The 20348-nt window shown below is 34.1% G+C and overlaps 1 protein-coding gene across 1 annotated transcript in view; it reads left to right on the forward strand.

Moving 5' to 3' along the window:
• The window catches only part of Cad87A (cadherin 87A), a 1045423-nt gene that overhangs the window by 944598 nt on the left and 80477 nt on the right, over window positions 1-20348 (forward strand). Inside the window, exon 40 of the mRNA XM_090395555.1 lies at window positions 127-155. Coding sequence (XP_090251681.1) covers window positions 127-155 — 29 coding nt within the window. The remainder of the gene's footprint in view (window positions 1-126; window positions 156-20348) is intronic.

Consider the following 20348-nt stretch of genomic DNA (forward strand, 5'->3'; position numbering starts at 1 on the left):
AAATGGGCATGTAATGCCACTGATATATATGTGTGTGTATATATATATATATATATATATATATATATATACATGAGTATGTATAGTATTTACAATATTAATATTGTACATTACTTTTATCAACAGGTATGCTGCAAAGATTCATGATGTACTAGGTAAGTAAATTTGCCTTTTATTGATTTATTTCAGAATGACTAGTATTTTAGGCTCTACCAATCGACCAACCTTTGCTGGCAAAGGTTGGTCGATTGGTAGAGCATTTGCTACTAATGGTTTAGCAAAAAGTTAAGCAAGTTTGAGCGTAGCTAGTAGTTGGAAGGATTCAGTTGTTCAATGCTGTTGGCACACTCCCTCAATGAGTCTTTGGACTCCCTGTTACATAATAATAATAATTTGGGGTCACAAATGTTAGTCAGGAGGTACCCAAATTTTTCATTTTTCTGATTTTAATAAAACCCTTTCATCTTATTCGTCCTTCGTGTTGGGGAGACTCATGTTTTCAACTCCCCTGACTCCAAGTAGGCATTCTGAATAGTTTTCCCAAGGTAATGATCATGAATTTGCTCACTCATAATTCTTCTAATGTATTCTTGTATCACATGATCAGATTTTTTTTAGCAATTCTATTATACCAAGAAAATCGGTGTTAGCTACCAAAAATCAACAGAACCTCAGAATGCTAACTTTCATTACCAAAAGCTGTACAACTGCTTTTTTGCTTGTTGATTAGCTGATTTTGTTTTTTGTTTTATTGTTTTCTCTGCTAGGAGTCTTTTCTTTTTTTGAAATAATGAACAACTATGCTTTGTATTTAAGTGTACATTTGTTTCTCATGCTCTGATAATGAGACATGAGCATTCTTCCAGTAGCTTAAATACTTGTGCTGTTATTCTAAAGAACCAACAGTAAAAACAAGAGATTTTGTCAGAACTTAAACCAAGAATGAGAAATAACTTCACCTCAGTGAGGAAACTTTAAAGGAGATAAAAGAGATGAGAGATCTGGGAGTGGTGGTGGACAAGGACCTGAAATTCAGGGGCTACATTGCACAAGTTTAGAAGATGTCACATCAGATAATGGAAATGATGTAGAGGATCCCATGCAGAAATAGAGGATATGATGCCATTGTATAAGGCCTTGCTCAGACCTCATATAGTGACCAAATCTGTGCACAGATTTGGTCACTGGGTTTTTAATGGTGATGAAAATATGTTAGAAAGGATCCAGAAAAGATTTACAAAGGTGGTCAGTGGTCTTTGGAATGTGGAGTACAAGGACAGATAGGAGATCATCTTTAGCAATTATATTCAGTGAAATGCACAAACATTGAGTGTCACAGGCTAATTATATCATTATTCCAGAAAAAAGCTTTTCAGAATTAACTTAAAAAATTGAAGTTAATTCTGAAATTTATGAAGAAGTATTCTCCATATGAGGAATAATTTAAGTCCATTGTTTCTATTTAGGTTTGGCTGATGTAGCAAGGTCTCACGACTGTTTTGTATAAATATTGTTTACATGCTAATAAATTGTCCAGATGCTGTCAAAACTTAAAATTATATATAACTGTCTATGGAGAACCTTCACTTCCTTCCAAAGAACATGGTGTCTTGTGGTGATAGCACAATGCCAGAGTAATCGGGACATGCTCTGCAAACCCTGATTGCTCTGGCTCATGGAACTTAACATAGTCTACATATTTGTTATCATGATGCAAGGCTGCAAATCTACCTGTTTGCTGAAACATGATAATCCACACTAGCAAGCAATTTGATACACTCCAGGGTGGACAAAAGGTGGATGCTTATCTTTAGCTGAGATTAGAAAACAAAAAACAAGACGACATTTTTTTTCTTGTTTATACTATAAAAAGATGCCAAGAAATTATATTCTTGGTTTAATCCTTTATCCACGTAAGCAAAGTTTGAGCATGAAGTAACCTCACGATTAGGGCTACTTGTATATAGAGGCTAATATATATAATGACTTCACATCGATCGCCTTAGTATCCCACAATGCAAACACATATCTTTAAAGACCTGTATAATGCTTTTTTTGGAATCTTTCTTGCAATAGGTGGACTTGTTGTGATTTATTTCTTGGGAGAGCAGCAATTCAGTGGAGCAAAGAGTTTGCTCGATGTACCAGAGTCTTGATGGTATCAAATTTTTGACAGTTATGATAAGTTTATAATTAGACCATTATGCTCTACATCATATACACATGTAGTGCATGCATTTCATTATTGAATATAATGGTTTCTATTCTTGTTGTTTAATTTGAAACTCATACTGAAGATGGCCTTGAAGCTACGGCAAAATTGTATGCTAATAAAAAATATACATGCGTAAATTAAATCTGTTTTTAACTTACATGTTTATGTTATTTATTATCATGTCTTACATCCCTATACATCAAGTTATTAAAAGATATTTAAAGTAAAACAGTATACTTTAAGTCAAATGAACAAAGGTTGCTCCATTGCAGGTCATCCCTTAATGAGTAGGGTACTTGCATCATAAAAGCCACTCATGTTTTGATCCTTGAAAATCATAAGGTGATTTCTGCATTTTACTCACTTCAAGTCAGTAGGGTAATTATTATTATTATTATTTGACACCTCCAGGGAGCCCAAAGACTCATCGAGGGAGAGCGTGCCAACAGCATTGAACGATTGGTCCCCTTCCAACTACTAATTAAATGGTAGAAAAGAGAATAAAGTTATCATTCCATACACACAGTCTTCAACAGAAGGAGTTTTATCATTTTAATTTGACTTTCTTTTGCACATTTTTTAATAGTTTGCTGTCATTCAAAAACGAACCATCACAAAACAATTGAGCATATTCATATTTTGTTCTTAATTGTTTTGGTAAGGAAATAGAAGCAACTTGCAAAGTAAGTACCTGTAATATCATTTTGAAGTATCCTTTTGAGACTTCACTGAATAAAAGATTACTCTCAGCAAGGTGATAAAGAAGAAAATCAAGGTTCTAAAAGTATAGAAACTTATTTATCCAACATTAAAATGGATTCAAAGACATTTAGTGATGCTTTGAATGAAATAGTTACTGTAAATGGAAGACCATTTTCTACAGTAGCAAGATAGTGGCCATTGTAAAAGCATAGACCGCCTTTAAAAAGCACTCATCATTTCAATGGACTGGAAGAACATTTCAAACTTAGTGAATGAAAAAGCTTCAGATACCTTGAAGCATATTATCACACACTCCAAGGTAGATTGTTATCAACTGAAAATAGTCATTGTATTGCAGCTTGATAGATCTATGCTAAGCTTTAACATTTAATTTATCAATGGATTAAATAACAGATTAAAAAAAAACTCCCTATAAAAAAGGATACTGGCTGTTGCAGAATTTTCTTGTGCTCATGCAGTGGGCAACATCAAGGTAACAGTTATATGAGTGTTAAGTAAATTTAATTTAAGTGTATTCAGTTATGACTGCAATGTAAGAAATACGGTGAAAGCTGTTGAACATCATATGCTGGGTGAAACAAGTGACAATGATAATGAATTTCTTCTTCCTTTTTTTTGTATTAGGCCTATTAGCCTGTTACAGAGCTATCCTAAGCCTTTCCAAGCCATACCCTTTCCAAGGATAAGGTGGCTAGCCCTATGCCTCCCAGTGTGTCTATATCTGTAAATACGTGTGTTCGTGAGACTTGTTTGCCTGCTTTTGGGAGGAAAAATCCCAGATAAACTGGGGAGGATCTGCAGTCCACACTCAAGTAGGGTGTTTTAGAGAAAGATCCTAAGCTCCTCACGTCAATGATGGGAATTGAACCCAGGACACTCCTTTCCCAGGCATATGGTTGCGAAGCACATAGCCACTAGGCTAACCACACTAATAAATTTGGTGAAAATGAATTGCAAAATGCTTCTTCAATTAAAAAACGTGCTGCTTTACACTTGCAATAAAAGACATTTTAAATAGTGGTATGTGTGTAAATCGTATGTATTAAGCATGCAAATAAACTAAAAAGCTACGTACCCCTGCTGCTGTACTGATTCTTCTGAAAAAATATTATCATATGCTTGTTGTAGATGTGGTTACTTGGTGCTCAACATATGATAGCCTGTTTTTTTGCAACTCTAAATATTTATTGATGAATTCATTGAAATGATTGAAAATGACATACAATTTCCTCACAATTCCTGGATAAAATTAAAAGAAATAAAATTAGCTTTAGAACCAACTAAAAATGCTATGCTGCAATTGCAGGCTGAAAATTTAACTCCCAGTGACTTCTACAAAATGTTGTTGCATTACAAAAGTGAAATGCTAAAAAATATGTTGGTGGATTGTATCTTTTCAACAAGAAAAGGCCACTGATTATTATTCGACACCTTTTCACAGAAGATATGTTGCAACTGATACTAAACACAAGGATCAAACTGAGTAGGTATGAAGACTGCAAAGCAATAGTCCATATGAAGATAACTTAGAGAGGTTACTTAGGTTAGGAATGCTGAAAGGTACAAGGAAAACGCAAGTAATAGGGGAAAAAAAACAGCATTTTTCACATGCTGGTAAGATACCAAAAGCAGAAACTAATTTGATTTCATAGTTGAATACAGGTATCCCTTGCTTAACACGCCGAAATTAATTGTGGCAATCCCTTGATATACACAGCAAGAGTTTTGCTTAACGCACCTTTAACCCTACGGAGCTTGCAGCTGATCTGACAGATACATCCAAAATGTTAAATATAAATATTCTTACACAATTCAGTGTATAGCTTGGAAGTCATGAGTAGCTGTGCATTCATATGTTATGAGTGATATTCCGCACTGTTTTTTTGCTGTCAGTTTGGTTTAACACATTATATAAAGGTTTGTGATATTTGACAGTAAATTGTATCTGAGAGACACTGTGGCCTCCGATATCAGTATAGTATGTTTTTTTTTTTTTTTTTTTTTTTTTTTTTTGTTCAATAGTTTCTAGATTGTAACTGAAAATAAATAAACCATCATGTATTACTGAAATAGAGAACCAAAGGCTTATTTATCATATATGTGCTCTAGGAGATGTGCTTTACATTATGGAAAATATTAAGGAAAGTGATCTGGAGCTTACTCCACCTTGACTATGAGTTGCCCATAAGGTTGCTTATGCTTGCATCGCCGAAACTTTTAGTTTCTATATATTCGGCACGAAACTCATGTAGTTTCTATATTCGGCTTTGAAATAATGTTGGATTCAACATCCACTTAATTTGTACCATCATGTATTATATTTGCAGTGTTTTTTCTTTATGTTTCATTGCTTGTATGCAGAGGCCTGGAGAGTAATTTTGCTTGTTATTGTAGAATTTATGCCGATAAGAAAAAAACTAAAACTGTTCAAACGCCTCTTGATAACTTCTTTTGATAAAAAAAATTGCAGTAAATAATGTAGGTACTTACATTTATTAAACATTTACTTTGCATTCATTTTTAATCTTTCCTAAAAGAGTACCATGCAAAACGAATTATTAATACAGTAATCGATCATGGACGAATTTTAATTTTTACCATTGATTATTAGATTTGATATACGCAGTAACATCAAGGGATTAATTAACTGCATTAATCGAGGGATACCTGTACTGCGAAGTTAAAATATGAAAACATTTTTAAATTAGCTTTAGTTGCTCATGCTGTTCCTATAACACAAAGTGTAAAAGGACCATTTTCTATTTGTCCTAAAAACATACACTATTTTAACTGTTTGCTCAATTTTCAATTTATAATTATTCTTGTATATATAATAAATTGGGTTATGCATTATTTTAATTTCCCATTTTTTAATATTATCAATTACAAATCTACCTATTTAGCAACATCCTACTTTACATTCAGGGCTGCATTTACCATTATGCACAAGCTGGGGGCCACATTTTAAAACCTTACTCCTCACAAAGAACACTAAAAAACAGCGTAGTTATAGTTGCAAAATAAAATACTTATTTTTAAATATTAAATTCATAATATAAAAAACTAGAGGCCGCTGAAAATTTTGTGAGGCCTTCCGCTTCCATTTGAAAGACATTGTTCTTTCCTTAGAATATAAAACTAACAGGAACTCCTGTATTCCATAAAATTCATGTAAGTGTACCATGTCTTTGCTGGATTATACACATCCAGCAAACCTGGATAATATTCTGTCCACCTGTTGAAAGAACATGGATAAGAAGTGCAGTTTGACTGTCATGTCCATTAGGAGGGGCAATAATCCTTAACGCTGAAAAGAACACTTAACTAGATTACCTGGCATAGTAATAGCTACGTTCAGTTTTTATAGCAAGCAACGCAGTTTCTTGCCGTTTGCTGGTAACCGGAATCGAAGTTATATCAGACTAAATACCTATGAGTTATATGATTTTTTGCTGCTTGTTTTTATCGTATAATTGTTTTTAATGCCAATGCAAAATAAGAAATCCTTGCATACTTTCTTCACTTCATATTGTATCACTTTGGAAGAGTAATGTCACTATCGATTTTTTTTGCTAATTATTTTAATCGCCAATACATTTTCAAATTCTCCAGAACTTGATTGAAGATAATTATTTTTGTCAAACAATTATTTTATAGAGCCTGTGTAGCTTAGTGGATGTGGCATTTGCACACCACAGTGCTTGACCGCATGAAGGAAGACTTCTTGGTTTTGAATCTAGAAGAAATTTTTCTAAGCCTTAGTCGATCTCTGGTACGGGCAAGCACAGTTTTTCGCCCCGAGAACTCAAGAAAATCGACCATAGAACCCACATTTCAGACATTAAAAATACGAGTGTTAGGGACGAGATGGTGCCACTTGTTGAGCCGTCTCTCATCACTGTGTGCCACTTAATTAGTGATAGCCTTGGGACAGCTATCTCTGATTGGGTACCAGTGGCGATTGAACTGCCCAATCAGTCTCTAAAAGTTAGATAGGGCTAAAACGGCCTCGCCTACTCCCTACATACAGGAATAAAAAGGCGTTAGCCGATTTTTTAAAAAAATTATTTTATAAATTCATGAAAATCTGAATCTAAAAATGAATACAGCTTCCATCTGTTCCAAATTAAGTTTTCTTTTTTTGTTCGTAATCTTAGTTCAAAGGTTAGTTCACAGATTGCGCGAAGGTTCGCACTTTTAAATTTTGCTTTATAGAGAATCATATCATGTAATGCATCATTTTTATAACGTAATCTGTAGGTTTTTAAATTTCAACTTTCTTGATTTCCCCCTAATCACTCACTACAAATCGAAATAAATGGCAGTTATGAAGTCAATTGTTATGTACATATTTTCAGCTAATTTAGATATTATGCGCCAGTTTTGAAGTAGCGATATTTTCCCTACTGTTTATCTTTCGCAACATGTGTAGGTGCATGCATCAAAATGAAATTTTATTTCCAAAATTTTCATAACAGAATTAATTCGACTTTAATGGCCAACTCCCCCCCCCTCCCAAAATTATCACCACACACACACACAAAATACTGCTAGATAACATATGTGCACTTTCTTTTTGTTTGATTTCGTTATTTTTCCAAAGTAATTGTACCAAAGAACTTTTAATATTCTGATACCAAAACTAACTTATTATAAATATAATAAATTTAGTTTAATCCTTTATCCAAGTGTGAGCAAACAAAGTTTGCACCTGAAAGTATCTTCAGGACTGGGGTAAGGTGGTGCAAGCTACTAACACTCCTATCTCAGTATCTCCCATAATGCAAAACACATCTCCTTGTGGATATGTCTAATGTTATGCATTAAGGGAAGGGCCACTACCCAATGCATAACATTAGACATATCCACAAGGAGATGTGTTTTGCATTATGGGAGATACTGAGATAGGAGTGTTAGTAGCTTGCTCCACCTTTGCAAGGAGTTGTCCAGGTGTTGCACCACCTTACCCCAGTCCCGAAGATACTTTCAGGCACAAACACGCAAACTTTGTTTGCTCACATTTGGATAAAGGATTAAACTAAATTTATTATATTCTAACCAAGTGAAAAATAAATTTTCAATAACTTATTATAAATTAGCAAATTTTGTATATTTTTTCATCTATATTATTTACTGATAAGTATAAATCATTAAATTATGTAATGTTGGGGAAATTAATGTTTAGTTTCATCATACAAAAGCAATATCAGAATAAAATGTTTTGAACATCTGTAAAGCAATTAGAAAGGTGAAAAATATAATAATAAAAGAAATAAATTTGTGTGTGTATTTGGCAAATTGTTAGGAACTTTTTAGTGCATCTACTGGACATGTTCGTTTCTCACTTTCTCAATAATATTCATTAGCTTACGAACTGTTACTCAAGCAGAAAAGAAATAGGTCTATAACCCTCCCCCCCCCCAAAAAAATAAATGATTATGTAATACATATGTGCCTTTTCTTTTAAATAATTCATATCTTTTTTTTTTCAAGATAATTGTATCAAATTATTTATAATTTTTCGATAATAAAATGAAACTGATCACTATAAATTAAGAAATCATTTTGGTATAACTGTTGTATCAGCATATAAAACATGTCAGTTTGACTTTTAATGGATTGATCAAATGCATTAAATAAACTACGTCATACCAACTAGTTTCACCAACTAAGGCTGTTGGCATCTTCAGGGTACATGTCGTGACGTTGTTCTCTTGATGTTCGAATCCGCCATCTTGTTACTAGTCACTTTCACCTATATAAACACAACTAATTGTAAATTGATCACTAATCCAAGGGTAGAGAAATTTCTATTATACTGCGCCACTCTATCCTTAAATAAGTCTATATGAAACAGTACAATCAATTCAAAGTTAGTTAGCAGTCCTTTCATTCAATCAGGCCGAAATATTTATTTCCTTCTGCGATTCCCGCTAGATTCGAATTTTTGTGAACGGTGTAGTAATAAGAAATTCAGGCAAATACAATAGTTAGATTAACCAATGAAACATTTAATATAGGTCATATAACGCATACATAAATTTTACTTCTAATTTCTATATACTATAAGCAAGTCAAACATTAAGTCAAGATAATCACAATAGCACAATCTTCCAAGTCTTCACATGTACTTTCTTAGCTTCTGGGTTACAAAGTTTCTACACTTAATTAAATAAACAGAACATCCAATCTAGTCAGTTTTCACACAATTCTCAGTTATGCTATAAGTTCAAAATATTACAAGCACTAACAGCTGAAAATATCTTTCAAACAATTCTTATCTCCAACTCTCATTCACAAAGAGTTTCCACAGTTGAGGTAGCGTTAAGCATAGCGTAATTAACTCACAATTCTTCAAGCATAGAAATAATACACTATGATAAACCTTACTGGAAATAGTTCCTAATACATCAATTATGTTGTGAGCAAACCTTTGGAACTTATTTATCTTACTTAATAAAAACACATCTACAAGACTTATCTACGGTTATACTTAAAGCACTATCAAACGCACTTCAGAATTCTAGACTTCAATTACAGGGTACTTCAACTATCGTCGTTACCACTCATAAACTAATTAAAACACTGTGAGGTTCTTTTTAGGGCAAATCGGAAATAAACCACAATTCTAGAATAGCCAGGTTCATTCAGAATTCTTCCTTAAACGTCCAGCTTTTTATTTTATCCGATTGTAGCATTAATTTCCTTTTTATTATTACTGCTGATTACACTTTCAGCTAACTATAAAATTCGTTTCGTTCTTGCTCACTTAAAAAAAATATCCACTTAACTCCTGCCCTTCAGAACCTTTTATTTACTTCTACTTCTCTAGTTTATCCCCTTGCTACCTTTCACTTCCAAAATTCCGTTCCGACTCTCTCACTTCTTATATATTTTCTCCTCTTATTTAGCCCACGCTCTCTTCCACTCGCACTCGTTTATTTCACGCGTCTCTATGACAACCAATAAACGTAAACATTCTCGCGAATGTTACATTAGGCTATACAACTACATTGAGTTATTACATAACATTAAGCTTTCACAAAACAGGAATAATTAGAATATTTGCTTTTCAATAAATGCGTAGTTAAATTACAAATATATGTTCTTACAATATTGACATAACAATAAATAAAATAGCTTAATAATGTTTAATACAGAATCTTATTATCATTAACACTTTCTTTTGATTAAATAATTAAAAATTTGATATAATTAAGGCATTTATATGATATCAATTATAATTTATGTTATTTACAAATATAGCTCTTGTGACGGAAAATCATGTTGGATTCTGAATCAAATAACATTTATTCTAATTTCTACATAATCAGAATCCAACAAAGGCTCACTCTTCCTTTAAAAAATTTTTCTTTAAAGAAAAAATTTTTTTATACTAAACTCATAGGTGGTGCATCAGACTTTTTCTGGGTCTTAGGTTATACCTCGTTTGGATGAAACTCCCTCCTGTGTTTTCTACAACGCATGTATTATCTTCTCCGTCTTTACTTAGATTTCTACTGTTATCACGTTCCAGTGTAGTATATCTTCTATATTGGTAATCTGGGAGGTCGTCTTCAGAACACAAATCCTTTCTTTGACCTTCGGTGATGCGTCTAGGTTGTTTCATTTCCTTTTTTTCTGATCCCAAGTTATTTCTTCCAATTTCTCTCACTCCTTGATAATTTCTTTTTCTACTCCATACTTTTTCAATGGGATCTCCTAGGCAGACCAGGCGATCTGGCCTATTCTTAATTAATTTCAATCTGTCTGAATGGACAATCATGGTTCTTTTTTGTCCTGATATTTCTTTTATCCTGTAGTTCACTGGGGATGTTTTATTAAGTATCTCATAAGGGCCTGCAGCACTTTTACCAAATTTCCTTCCTCTTTTATTGCTGGATTGCTGTTCTAGTAACACTAGGTTCCCAGGTTTCAACTCCTTATACTTTCTTATCTTATTAGCATAAGCTCTGGCTTTTTGTGAGCTATTCTGACTGGCTTCTGCTACAAGGTCATATGCAACTCTATTCTTATAAATTAGGTTATTAAGATATTCATCTATATCAAGGAAACCAGAACTAGCTTTCAAGTCTTTAAAGTCACGAGGGAAAGGGGGTTCAAATCCATATAGGACAACAGCTGGAATTTCCCTTATAGCAGAGTGCAACGCAGTTCTACAGGCGAAAAGGGTGTGTGAGAGGAAGTTGTCCCAATTAGTCAATTGATCATCTGCAAGTTTAGATAGGGTTTGCTTGAGAGTTCGATTCATTCTCTCACACATCCCATTTCCTTGAGGATGGTAGGGAGTGGTGAACAGTTTCTGTATTTTCAGTAATTTACATAATTGTAGCATGACTTCAGCTGTGAAATTTGTTCCCTTATCAGTGAGGAGAGTTTGGGGTGGTCCGTATCTTGAAATTATGAACTCAAAGAATTTGCTTGCCACTGTCTGGGCAGTTTGGTCCTTCATAGCTGTGGCCTCAGGAAACCTAGACAAGGTGTCTATCACCACCAGTATATATCGGTTTCCCTTCAATGTGGTTGGAAGGGGCCCTATGATGTCCATTGCCACAGCTTGAAATAGACGACTTGGAATGGGAAAGGGCTGGAGGGGAGCCTTTTTTCCGTTACCTGATTTACGTTGACATAAGATACATGAAGATACATAGGCTTCGACATCTCTTCTCATTCCTTTCCATATATATCTATCTTTTATTCTGTTCCAAGTTCTGTAAAACCCCTGGTGACCTGCTAGACCTGCATCATGAAAGGAATGTAGTATCCAGGGGATCATTATCGTGGGAGCTACTATCTTATTTTTCCAACGTCCAGTGAAGTTCTGCTTTGCCAATAGAAGACCATCATCATCTATGAATAGGGATTGCAGGAAGGAATGTTTTTCCAAAACTCCATTTCCCTTTTGGATCTGTAAATAAATTTCTCCCCATACTGGGTCTTCCTTTTGAGCCTCTCTTATGGACAATTTGTCCCAATTTTGAAGGTGAGGTGGTTTCCTGTGGTTTTGTTGTTCTCCTCCTGTCTTTATTATTTTGATGCTTCCTTCCTCACAATCTGAGTTCTCTTTTGTATCTTCATCAAGCGCTCCGGAAAGGTAGTCAACGACCACATTATGTTTTCCAGGAACGTAGCTTATCTCGACCTGGAACTCCTGTATCTCCAATGCCCAGCGGATTATTCTCTGATTTTTGTCTTTCATGGAAGACAAGAATGTCAGAGGTTTGTGGTCTGACCTTAGAAATATCTTCTGCCCTAATAGCATGTACAATGGCTAATGTTTCTTTCTCAATTACAGAGTAGTTTCTTTCAGAGGTGGAGAGCTTCCTACTTAAAAATGCTATTGGTCTAAGATCTCCCTCTTCTTCTTGTTCGAGTATGGAAGCTATGGTATCATTAGAAGCATCTGCAGCTAGATAGAAAGGCTTCTCGAGTTTCGGGTAGGCTAAGACTGGAGCTTTGGTTAACGCAAGGTTGAGGGAGTTGTGGGCAAGCTGTTGTTTTTCTCCCCAATGAAACTTTTCTCCTTTTTTTGTCAGTTCGATGATGGGTTGCATTATTCTGGAGCAATTAGGAATGAATTTTCTATAAAAATTCACCATTCCCAAATACCTTCGAACTTGCCTTACAGATGTTGGGATTCTTGCTTTCAGGATGGCAGAGACATTTTCTTGAGTGGGATTAATGCCTCTATTGCTCACCACATGGCCTTGATATTCTACCTCCCTCATAAAGAGCTTACACTTAGAGCACTTCAGTGATAGTCTTGATTTCTCTAATCTTTCTAACACACCATTCAAGATTTTCATGTGAGACTTCAGGTCCTGTGTGTAGATTAATAGGTCATCCTGAAAGCATATGACTCCTTTTCCCAACATGTCTGAGAGAACAGTGTTCATTAGACATTGAAAGCTCATGGCTGAGTTTCTTGCCCCCTGTGGAAGTCGACAGAGCTGATATTTCTGCCAACGAGTTGTAAAGGCGAAAAACTGTCTATCTTCCTTCCTAAGGGGAATTTGGAAATAACCTCAGTTCAGGTCTAATTTTGAAAAGAACGTTGCTCCCTCTAGACTTGTTAGCAATTCTTCTATGTTACAAAGGGGAAAATCAATAGGCTTTGTGACCTTATTAATCTCACACAGGTCCAATATAAATCTTAGGCTCCAATCAGGTTTTTCTACTAATATGAAGGGGCTGTTCCATCTGGAGTTTGACTTCTCTATGATTCCAACTCTTTCATATTTATTCAAGAGGTCCTGAAGTCTGTCCAAATATTTCAGGGGGGGTCTTGTACTGTTTTACGTATATGGGAGAGTCTGCGGTAATCTGAATGGAGTGCTCTATTTTCTCAGTACAGGTTAATGAGCTGATATCCTCTGTAAAGACTCGAGGATATTTCAAGAAGATTGTTTGAATAAACTCCTCAATTTTACTCCTTTCAGTTTCGGATACAGTTGAGCTGATGGCTTCATTCAATAATTTCTCCTTCTTTTCTTCGAGACCTTCGTCGGGCCTTACTACTTCTATTTCCATTGTATCATGTTTATTGTTCTCAGACCCTTTTGAAGACCCTGGCTGGTAACTTATGCCATTTAATGAAATGGTTCCTGAGGCAAAATCACACATGAACTTTTTCTCTTCCAGGAAATCTAGACCCAAAATTACTTGACCATTTGTGTCTGCAGTCTCAGGAAGAATGACTAGCTCTTGAGAGAATGAAATTGGAAAGCAAGGAATGTGTAAGTTGGCGACTATTTTCTTTATTGCAATCATTTCAATTTTAGCAATGCCTGTAATCCTTATAGGATTTTGTAATAAGGAGGTATTAACAGAGATTTGATTATTAAACTTGCTTACCAGGGAACTTGAAATAACAGATATATGGGCGCCAGTATCTAAAAGAATCTCACAAGGAACCTCCTCGACTAAACCTTGTACGAGTGACAAAGGCAATTTCACAGTTACCTTGGCTATAGTTACGTTTTGCATTCTCAGAGAATTGAAACTACAAGAATCTGGGATGTCATTATAGCTGACAAGGTTGTCAGATGATTGATTATATCTACAAGGGTTTAAAGGCTCAGCCTGTCCTTTTAGAGTAGCAATGTTAGAAGGGGATTTGTCAATAGACTTAGTTGATCTTATTAACTCAGGGTTTGTCATCTCACGAGGGTCTAATATAGGGTATTCATCCTTCTTTCCTTCAGATTTGAGTGACTTTTCTAATATTTTCTTATTTAAAGATAGTTCCTGTGGATTAACACAAAGCTCTTTTGGTGTTGCCCTTGGTAGGCGAGTATCACCTGACAAATACAAAAGAGTTGATAAGGAGGGGACCTGAGCATTACAATCTTGGGCTAACATTTGCCTAATGGAGGAAATTTGATACATCTCCTCTAGGATTCTCTCTCTCCTTTTTGCTAATTCAAAACACCCTTCCAGATCAGTAGCTCCCTTCTTATAAATTACTTCCCTTAAATTATCATGTAATCCTATTTTAAATTGTTGGAAAGTAATCCATACTAAGTGGGGTTTCTGAGCACTAGTCACATTTAAACTATTAGATAATGTCAATAACCGATTGTAAAATTCTGTGACAGTTTCCTTATCTCTTTGTATGATGCTCTGTGACTTCCACAAATTTGGGCCAATACTTCTTAATTTTGAGAACTGTGAAATCAAGTTATCTTTAAACTTTTGATAATCTAATGTTTTCCTTAGCACTGGTGATGAGTACAAAAAAGTTTTTGCTTTGCCAATCAATTTACTTCTTAATAATATAAGCAATTGGAAATCAGTCCAGTTAGCTATTTCCCTAAGTTTTTCAGCATAAGTAAAAAAAGATAACACATCATCAGAGTCTTCTCCTGAAAATTGGGGAACTACCTGTTGGGGATTCACACTTCTAAAAAACTCACTGTCTTCCATCTCTGAATTTGAAGTAACAGCCATAGTTATAAATGAAGTATTAATTTAATTAATATAATCCTTTAATTTCAAAAAAAAAAAACTTTGTCCTTGCCTGATTTCAGATTACAACCAGTTCATTGTGATTTACTTAATTTACTTTCTATATTTCAGGGAGTAATTCACCAATTATTATTACCAAGTTAAACTCAATCTCTCAATTTACAGCTGTTAAATTACTTTCTATCAATTAAATCACATCCTGCCGACTGCGCCATTTGTCGTGACGTTGTTCTCTTGATGTTCGAATCCGCCATCTTGTTACTAGTCACTTTCACCTATATAAACACAACTAATTGTAAATTGATCACTAATCCAAGGGTAGAGAAATTTCTATTATACTGCGCCACTCTATCCTTAAATAAGTCTATATGAAACAGTACGATCAGTTCAAAGTTAGTTAGCAGTCCTTTCATTCAATCAGGCCGAAGTATTTATTTTCCTTCTGCGATTCCCGCTAGATTCGAATTTTTGTGAACGGTGCAGTAATAAGAAATTCAGGCAAATACAATAGTTAGATTAACCAATGAAACATTTAATATAGGTCATATAACACATACATAAATTTTACTTCTAATTTCTATATACTAGAAGCAAATCAAACATTAAGTCAAGATAATCACAATAGCACAATCTTCCAAGTCTTCACATGTACTTTCTCAGCTTCTGGGTTACAAAGTTTCTACACTTAATTAACAGAACATCCAATCTAGTCAGTTTTCACACAATTCTCAGTCATGCTATAAGTTCAAAATATTACAAGCACTAACAGCTGAAAATATCTTTCAAACAATTCTTATCTCCTTTCTTTTAGGGTTACACGGTGATCAGCACTCATATTTGTAGATTTAGGGAGTCAAAAACACACGTGTTGAACAGATTATTTTATTAATTACAAATAAAATAAAACTTCACGTTTCGACTTCTATATCGAGGTCATCATCGGAAAACAAATAAAATTAAACTTGACGTTTCGACCTCTATATCGAGGTCATCATCGGAATACAAATAAAATAAAACTTGACGTTTCGACCTCTATATCGAGGTCATCATCGGAATACAAATAAAATAAAACTTGACATTTCGACCTCTATATCGAGGTCCTCATCGGAGCTTGGTTCTGTATACAGTTGTATTCTTCTGATGATGACCTCGATATAGAGGTCGAAACGTCAAGTTTTATTTTATTTGTAATTAATAAAATAATCTGTTCAACACGTGTGTTTTTGAGTCCCTAAATCTACAAATATGAATTCTTATCTCCAACTCTCATTCACAAAGAGTTTCCACAGTTGAGGTAGCGTTAAGCATAGCGTAATTAACTCGCAATTCTTCAAGCATAGAAATAATACACTATGATAAACCTTACTGGAAATAGTTCCTAATACATCAATTATGTTGTGAGCAAACCTTTGGAACTTATTTATCTTACTTAATTAAAAACACATCTACAAGACTTATCCACGGTTATACTTAAAGCACTATCAAACGCACTTCAGAATTCTAGACTTCAATTACAGGGTACTTCAACTATCGTCGTTACCACTCATAAACTAATTAAAACACTGTGAGGTTCTTTTTAGGGCAAATCGGAAATAAACCACAATTCTAGAATAGCCGGGTTCATTCAGAATTCTTCCTTAAACGTCCAGCTTTATATTTTATCCGATTGTAGCATTAATTTCCTTTTTATTATTACTGCTGATTACACTTTCAGCTAACTATAAAATTCGTTTCGTCCTTGCTCACTTAAAAAAAATATCCACTTAACTCCTGCCCTTAAGAACCTTTTATTTACTTCTACTTCTCTAGTTTATCCCCATTGCTACCTTTCACTTCCAAAATTCCGTTCCGACTCTCTCACTTCTTATATATTTTCTCCTCTTATTTAGCCAACGCTCTCTTCCATTCGTGCTCGTTTATTTCATGTGTCTCTATGACAACCAATAAACGTAAACATTCTCGCGAATGTTACATTAGGCTATACAATTACATTGAGTTATTACATAACATTAAGCTTTCACAAAACAGGAATAATTAGAATATTTGCTTTTCAATAAATGCGTAGTTAAATTACAAATATATGTTCTTACAATATTGACATAACAATAAATAAAATAGCTTAATAATGTTTAATACAGAATCTTATTATCATTAACACTTTCTTTTGATTAAATAATTAAAAATTTGATATAATTAAGGCAGTTATATGATAAATTATAATTTATGTTATTTACATTAAATAATATTTACAAATATAGTTCTTGTGACGGAAAATCATGTTGGATTCTGAATCAAATAACATTTATTCTAATTTCTACATAATCAGAATCCAACAGTCATAACTGATGTAAGGTACTAAAAAGTAAAAAACTGTTACAAACTATAATCAACCGATTCCAATTATATTAAACAAAGAACAGAGCGCATACGATACATGCATAGAGCGTGCATGATCTCACTTGTTGTTATTTAGGAACGTTCTATAGTTGGCACTGTAATTCAGTTCTGGCGAGTTGAGAGATCTAATAAGGGTCTTCCAAATCACGGATAAGATTAGTCCTTGGTTCATGTTAAGGTTTTGTATACAGCGGGCAACTGTTGTGACCTCCTTAAAAATTCTGGAGCGGAAGTCCTCCTCCATCTAAGGAATTGTGCTTCTATCCCACTCTATGGTATGGTTCGTTCTTGAGAAATGAAAAGCTAACCCAGATTTTTCTTCTCTGTTATTATTGATGTCACCTATGTGTTCTTTTTGCCTAATTTCAAGGCTCCTTGAAGTTTAGCCGATGTAATTCAAGCTGCACGAGCAGTGTATGTTATAAACTCCAGCATATTAGACCACATAAAATAAGAGTGGCCTTTAAACCTACAGAAACGATAACGATTAGACAATTCTTAAGATCTCCAAAAGATAGCCATTCTTTCTCCAAATATGCTGGAGTTTATAACATACCCTGCTCGTGCGGCTTGAATTACATTGGCCAAACTTCAAGGAGCCTTCAAATTAGGCAAAAAGAACAGATAGGTGACGTCAATAATAACAGAGAAGAAAAATCGGGGTTAGCTTTTCATTTCTCAAGAACGAACCATACCATACAGTGGGATAGAAGCACAATTCCTTACATAGAGGAGGACTTCCACTTCCAAATTTTTAAGGAGGCCACAACAGTTACCCATTATATACAAAACCTTAACAGGAACCAAGGACTAATCTTATCTGTGATCTGGAAGACCCTTATTAGATCTCTCAACTCTCCAGAACTGAATTACAGTGCCAACTATAGAACGTTCCTAAATAACAACAAGTGAGATTGTGAAAGCTCTATGCATGTATTGTACATGTTGTGTTCGTTATTTAATATAATTGAAATCGGTTGATTATAGTTTGTAACAGTTTTTTACTTTTTAGTGCCTTACATCAGTTATGTACACTGAAGATGCCAATAGACTTAGTTGGCGAAACTAGTTGATATACTTAGTTGTTTATTATATACACTTGATCAATATAATCCCATTAAAAGTCATTCCAGAGCTTCTTGGTCAAGAAAATTAAACGTTTTTTAACACGTCAGTATTTCTGTGTTTATGTTTGTAATCAACAAAGAAAAACGAAACAAGATATTCTTGATGTATTCTGCACTACAGCTAGGCAATTTAGTGTGATTTCTGGGGAAACTTTCTCTCTTGTCTTTCTCAATAGCAGTGAGAGTGATCTAAGTTTAGCTTTTCCTCCAACTAAGAGGATTATTATGGAGTATTTTGAAGATGTAGTAATATTTAGAATTTAAAAAATAAATAAATAACAAAAATAACACTACTGAAATTTTAGCAGACTGCTGAACAACACAACTGATTTCAGATCGCAAAGAAATGGTACAGAAATAGAAGCTTTGACGACACAGTATTATTGCTTTATTTTATTTTATTTTTTTGTCAAAACGTTAAACTGAAGTAACAGATTTTGAATACTGTCTGAAAGCTTTCAAACCAGTAGAAATTTAAAGTAGTTATGTAATTGACTTCCAGGAGAGGAGAAGGTAGGAAGATGCAGTAGAAAATCTTTAAAATGACATAAATTTTGAATTATTTTGTATAGGATATCCTTCATATGATATTTTCAGCATATCTACAGTGGTTACACTGGATATTATAGTAATGTGGATCCTTAAAAAAAAAAAAAAAAAAATCTGTTGCAGTTTTAAGCGAACAGTCTCTGATAAAATAGCATTGGATATAAATTTTTGATATTAAAACACTCACAATCTGAAACCCCCAAGTAATGCAGTTTAATTTTAGTTAGCGAGAAGACGAGGTTGGATGCTTAACAGTGGAAGACAAGATGAAGAAACATAAGTTTTCATTATTAGTTTTCTTTCATTATTTAGTTTTATTTATTTATACTTAGTACCAGGTGCACTCAGGATTTAATCTTGGAGGGAGCCCAAGCACTCAAGATTTAATCATGGGGGGGGGGGGGGGGACGTTAGGGACCACCAGATGCCGCCATCTGGTGGTCCCTAACGCAATATATTTAATGTCTGAAAATAGTTTGATGGCCGATTTTCTTGAGTTTACGGGACGAAAAACCCGCTAGCCCATGCCAGAGATCGACTAACTCTGGAACCGGTCAAGAAAAGGCTTAGAAAAAGTTCCTCTAGTCGGCAACATGCGGTCAAGCACTGTAGAATGCAAACGCTACTTCTACTGAGCTACACAGGCTCAACTATGGATTTGTTTTTAGCTAATAATTTGTTACAGTCTTTAGTTGGTTTTATTTTAGATATAAGAAATAGTTTTGCTGCTGTAAATGAAGCTAATTTATTAACAGATGAGACAAAATTTAAAGATGAAAAGGAAAGAGTTAAAAAAATGAAAAAAAAATGAATGATGAAGTTTCACAATCTAACAATGAGATTATATTACATGGAAAAGAAAATTTCACTGTGAACACTTTTAATGTCATTTGCAATAAGCTAATTTTGGAAATTAATTAAAGAACAAAAAGCTATTTCGACATATTAGATATGTTTGATATTTTTTTGAAGAAAGATACAGATCAAGACAAGTACAAGACTAGTATTAATAAAATTTTACAAACTTATGGGACTGATTGATCAAAAAAAAAAAGTTACTGATGAAGTTAAGCAATTTTTAATAATGATAAAGGAAGAAAATTCTTCAATTAAAAATATGTACAAATTTATAAACGATGGGTTAAGGTCTACTTTTCCAAACATAGAAACAATTCTAAAAATATTTTTGACAATGCCTATTTCAAATGCAAGTGCTGAACGCTCATTTTCAGTGTTGAAACGAATAAAAAATTATTTAAGAACCAACTTGCACCAAAATAAAACACGTGACCTGTCGTTATTATGCATTGAATCAGATGTAATGGATTGGATTAATTATGATGACATTA

Source organism: Typopeltis vanoorti, chromosome 7 (assembly GCF_054136105.1).
Source record: "Typopeltis vanoorti isolate ZY-2024b chromosome 7, IOZ_Tvanoo_1.0, whole genome shotgun sequence".
Classification (NCBI taxonomy): domain Eukaryota; kingdom Metazoa; phylum Arthropoda; class Arachnida; order Uropygi; family Thelyphonidae; genus Typopeltis; species Typopeltis vanoorti.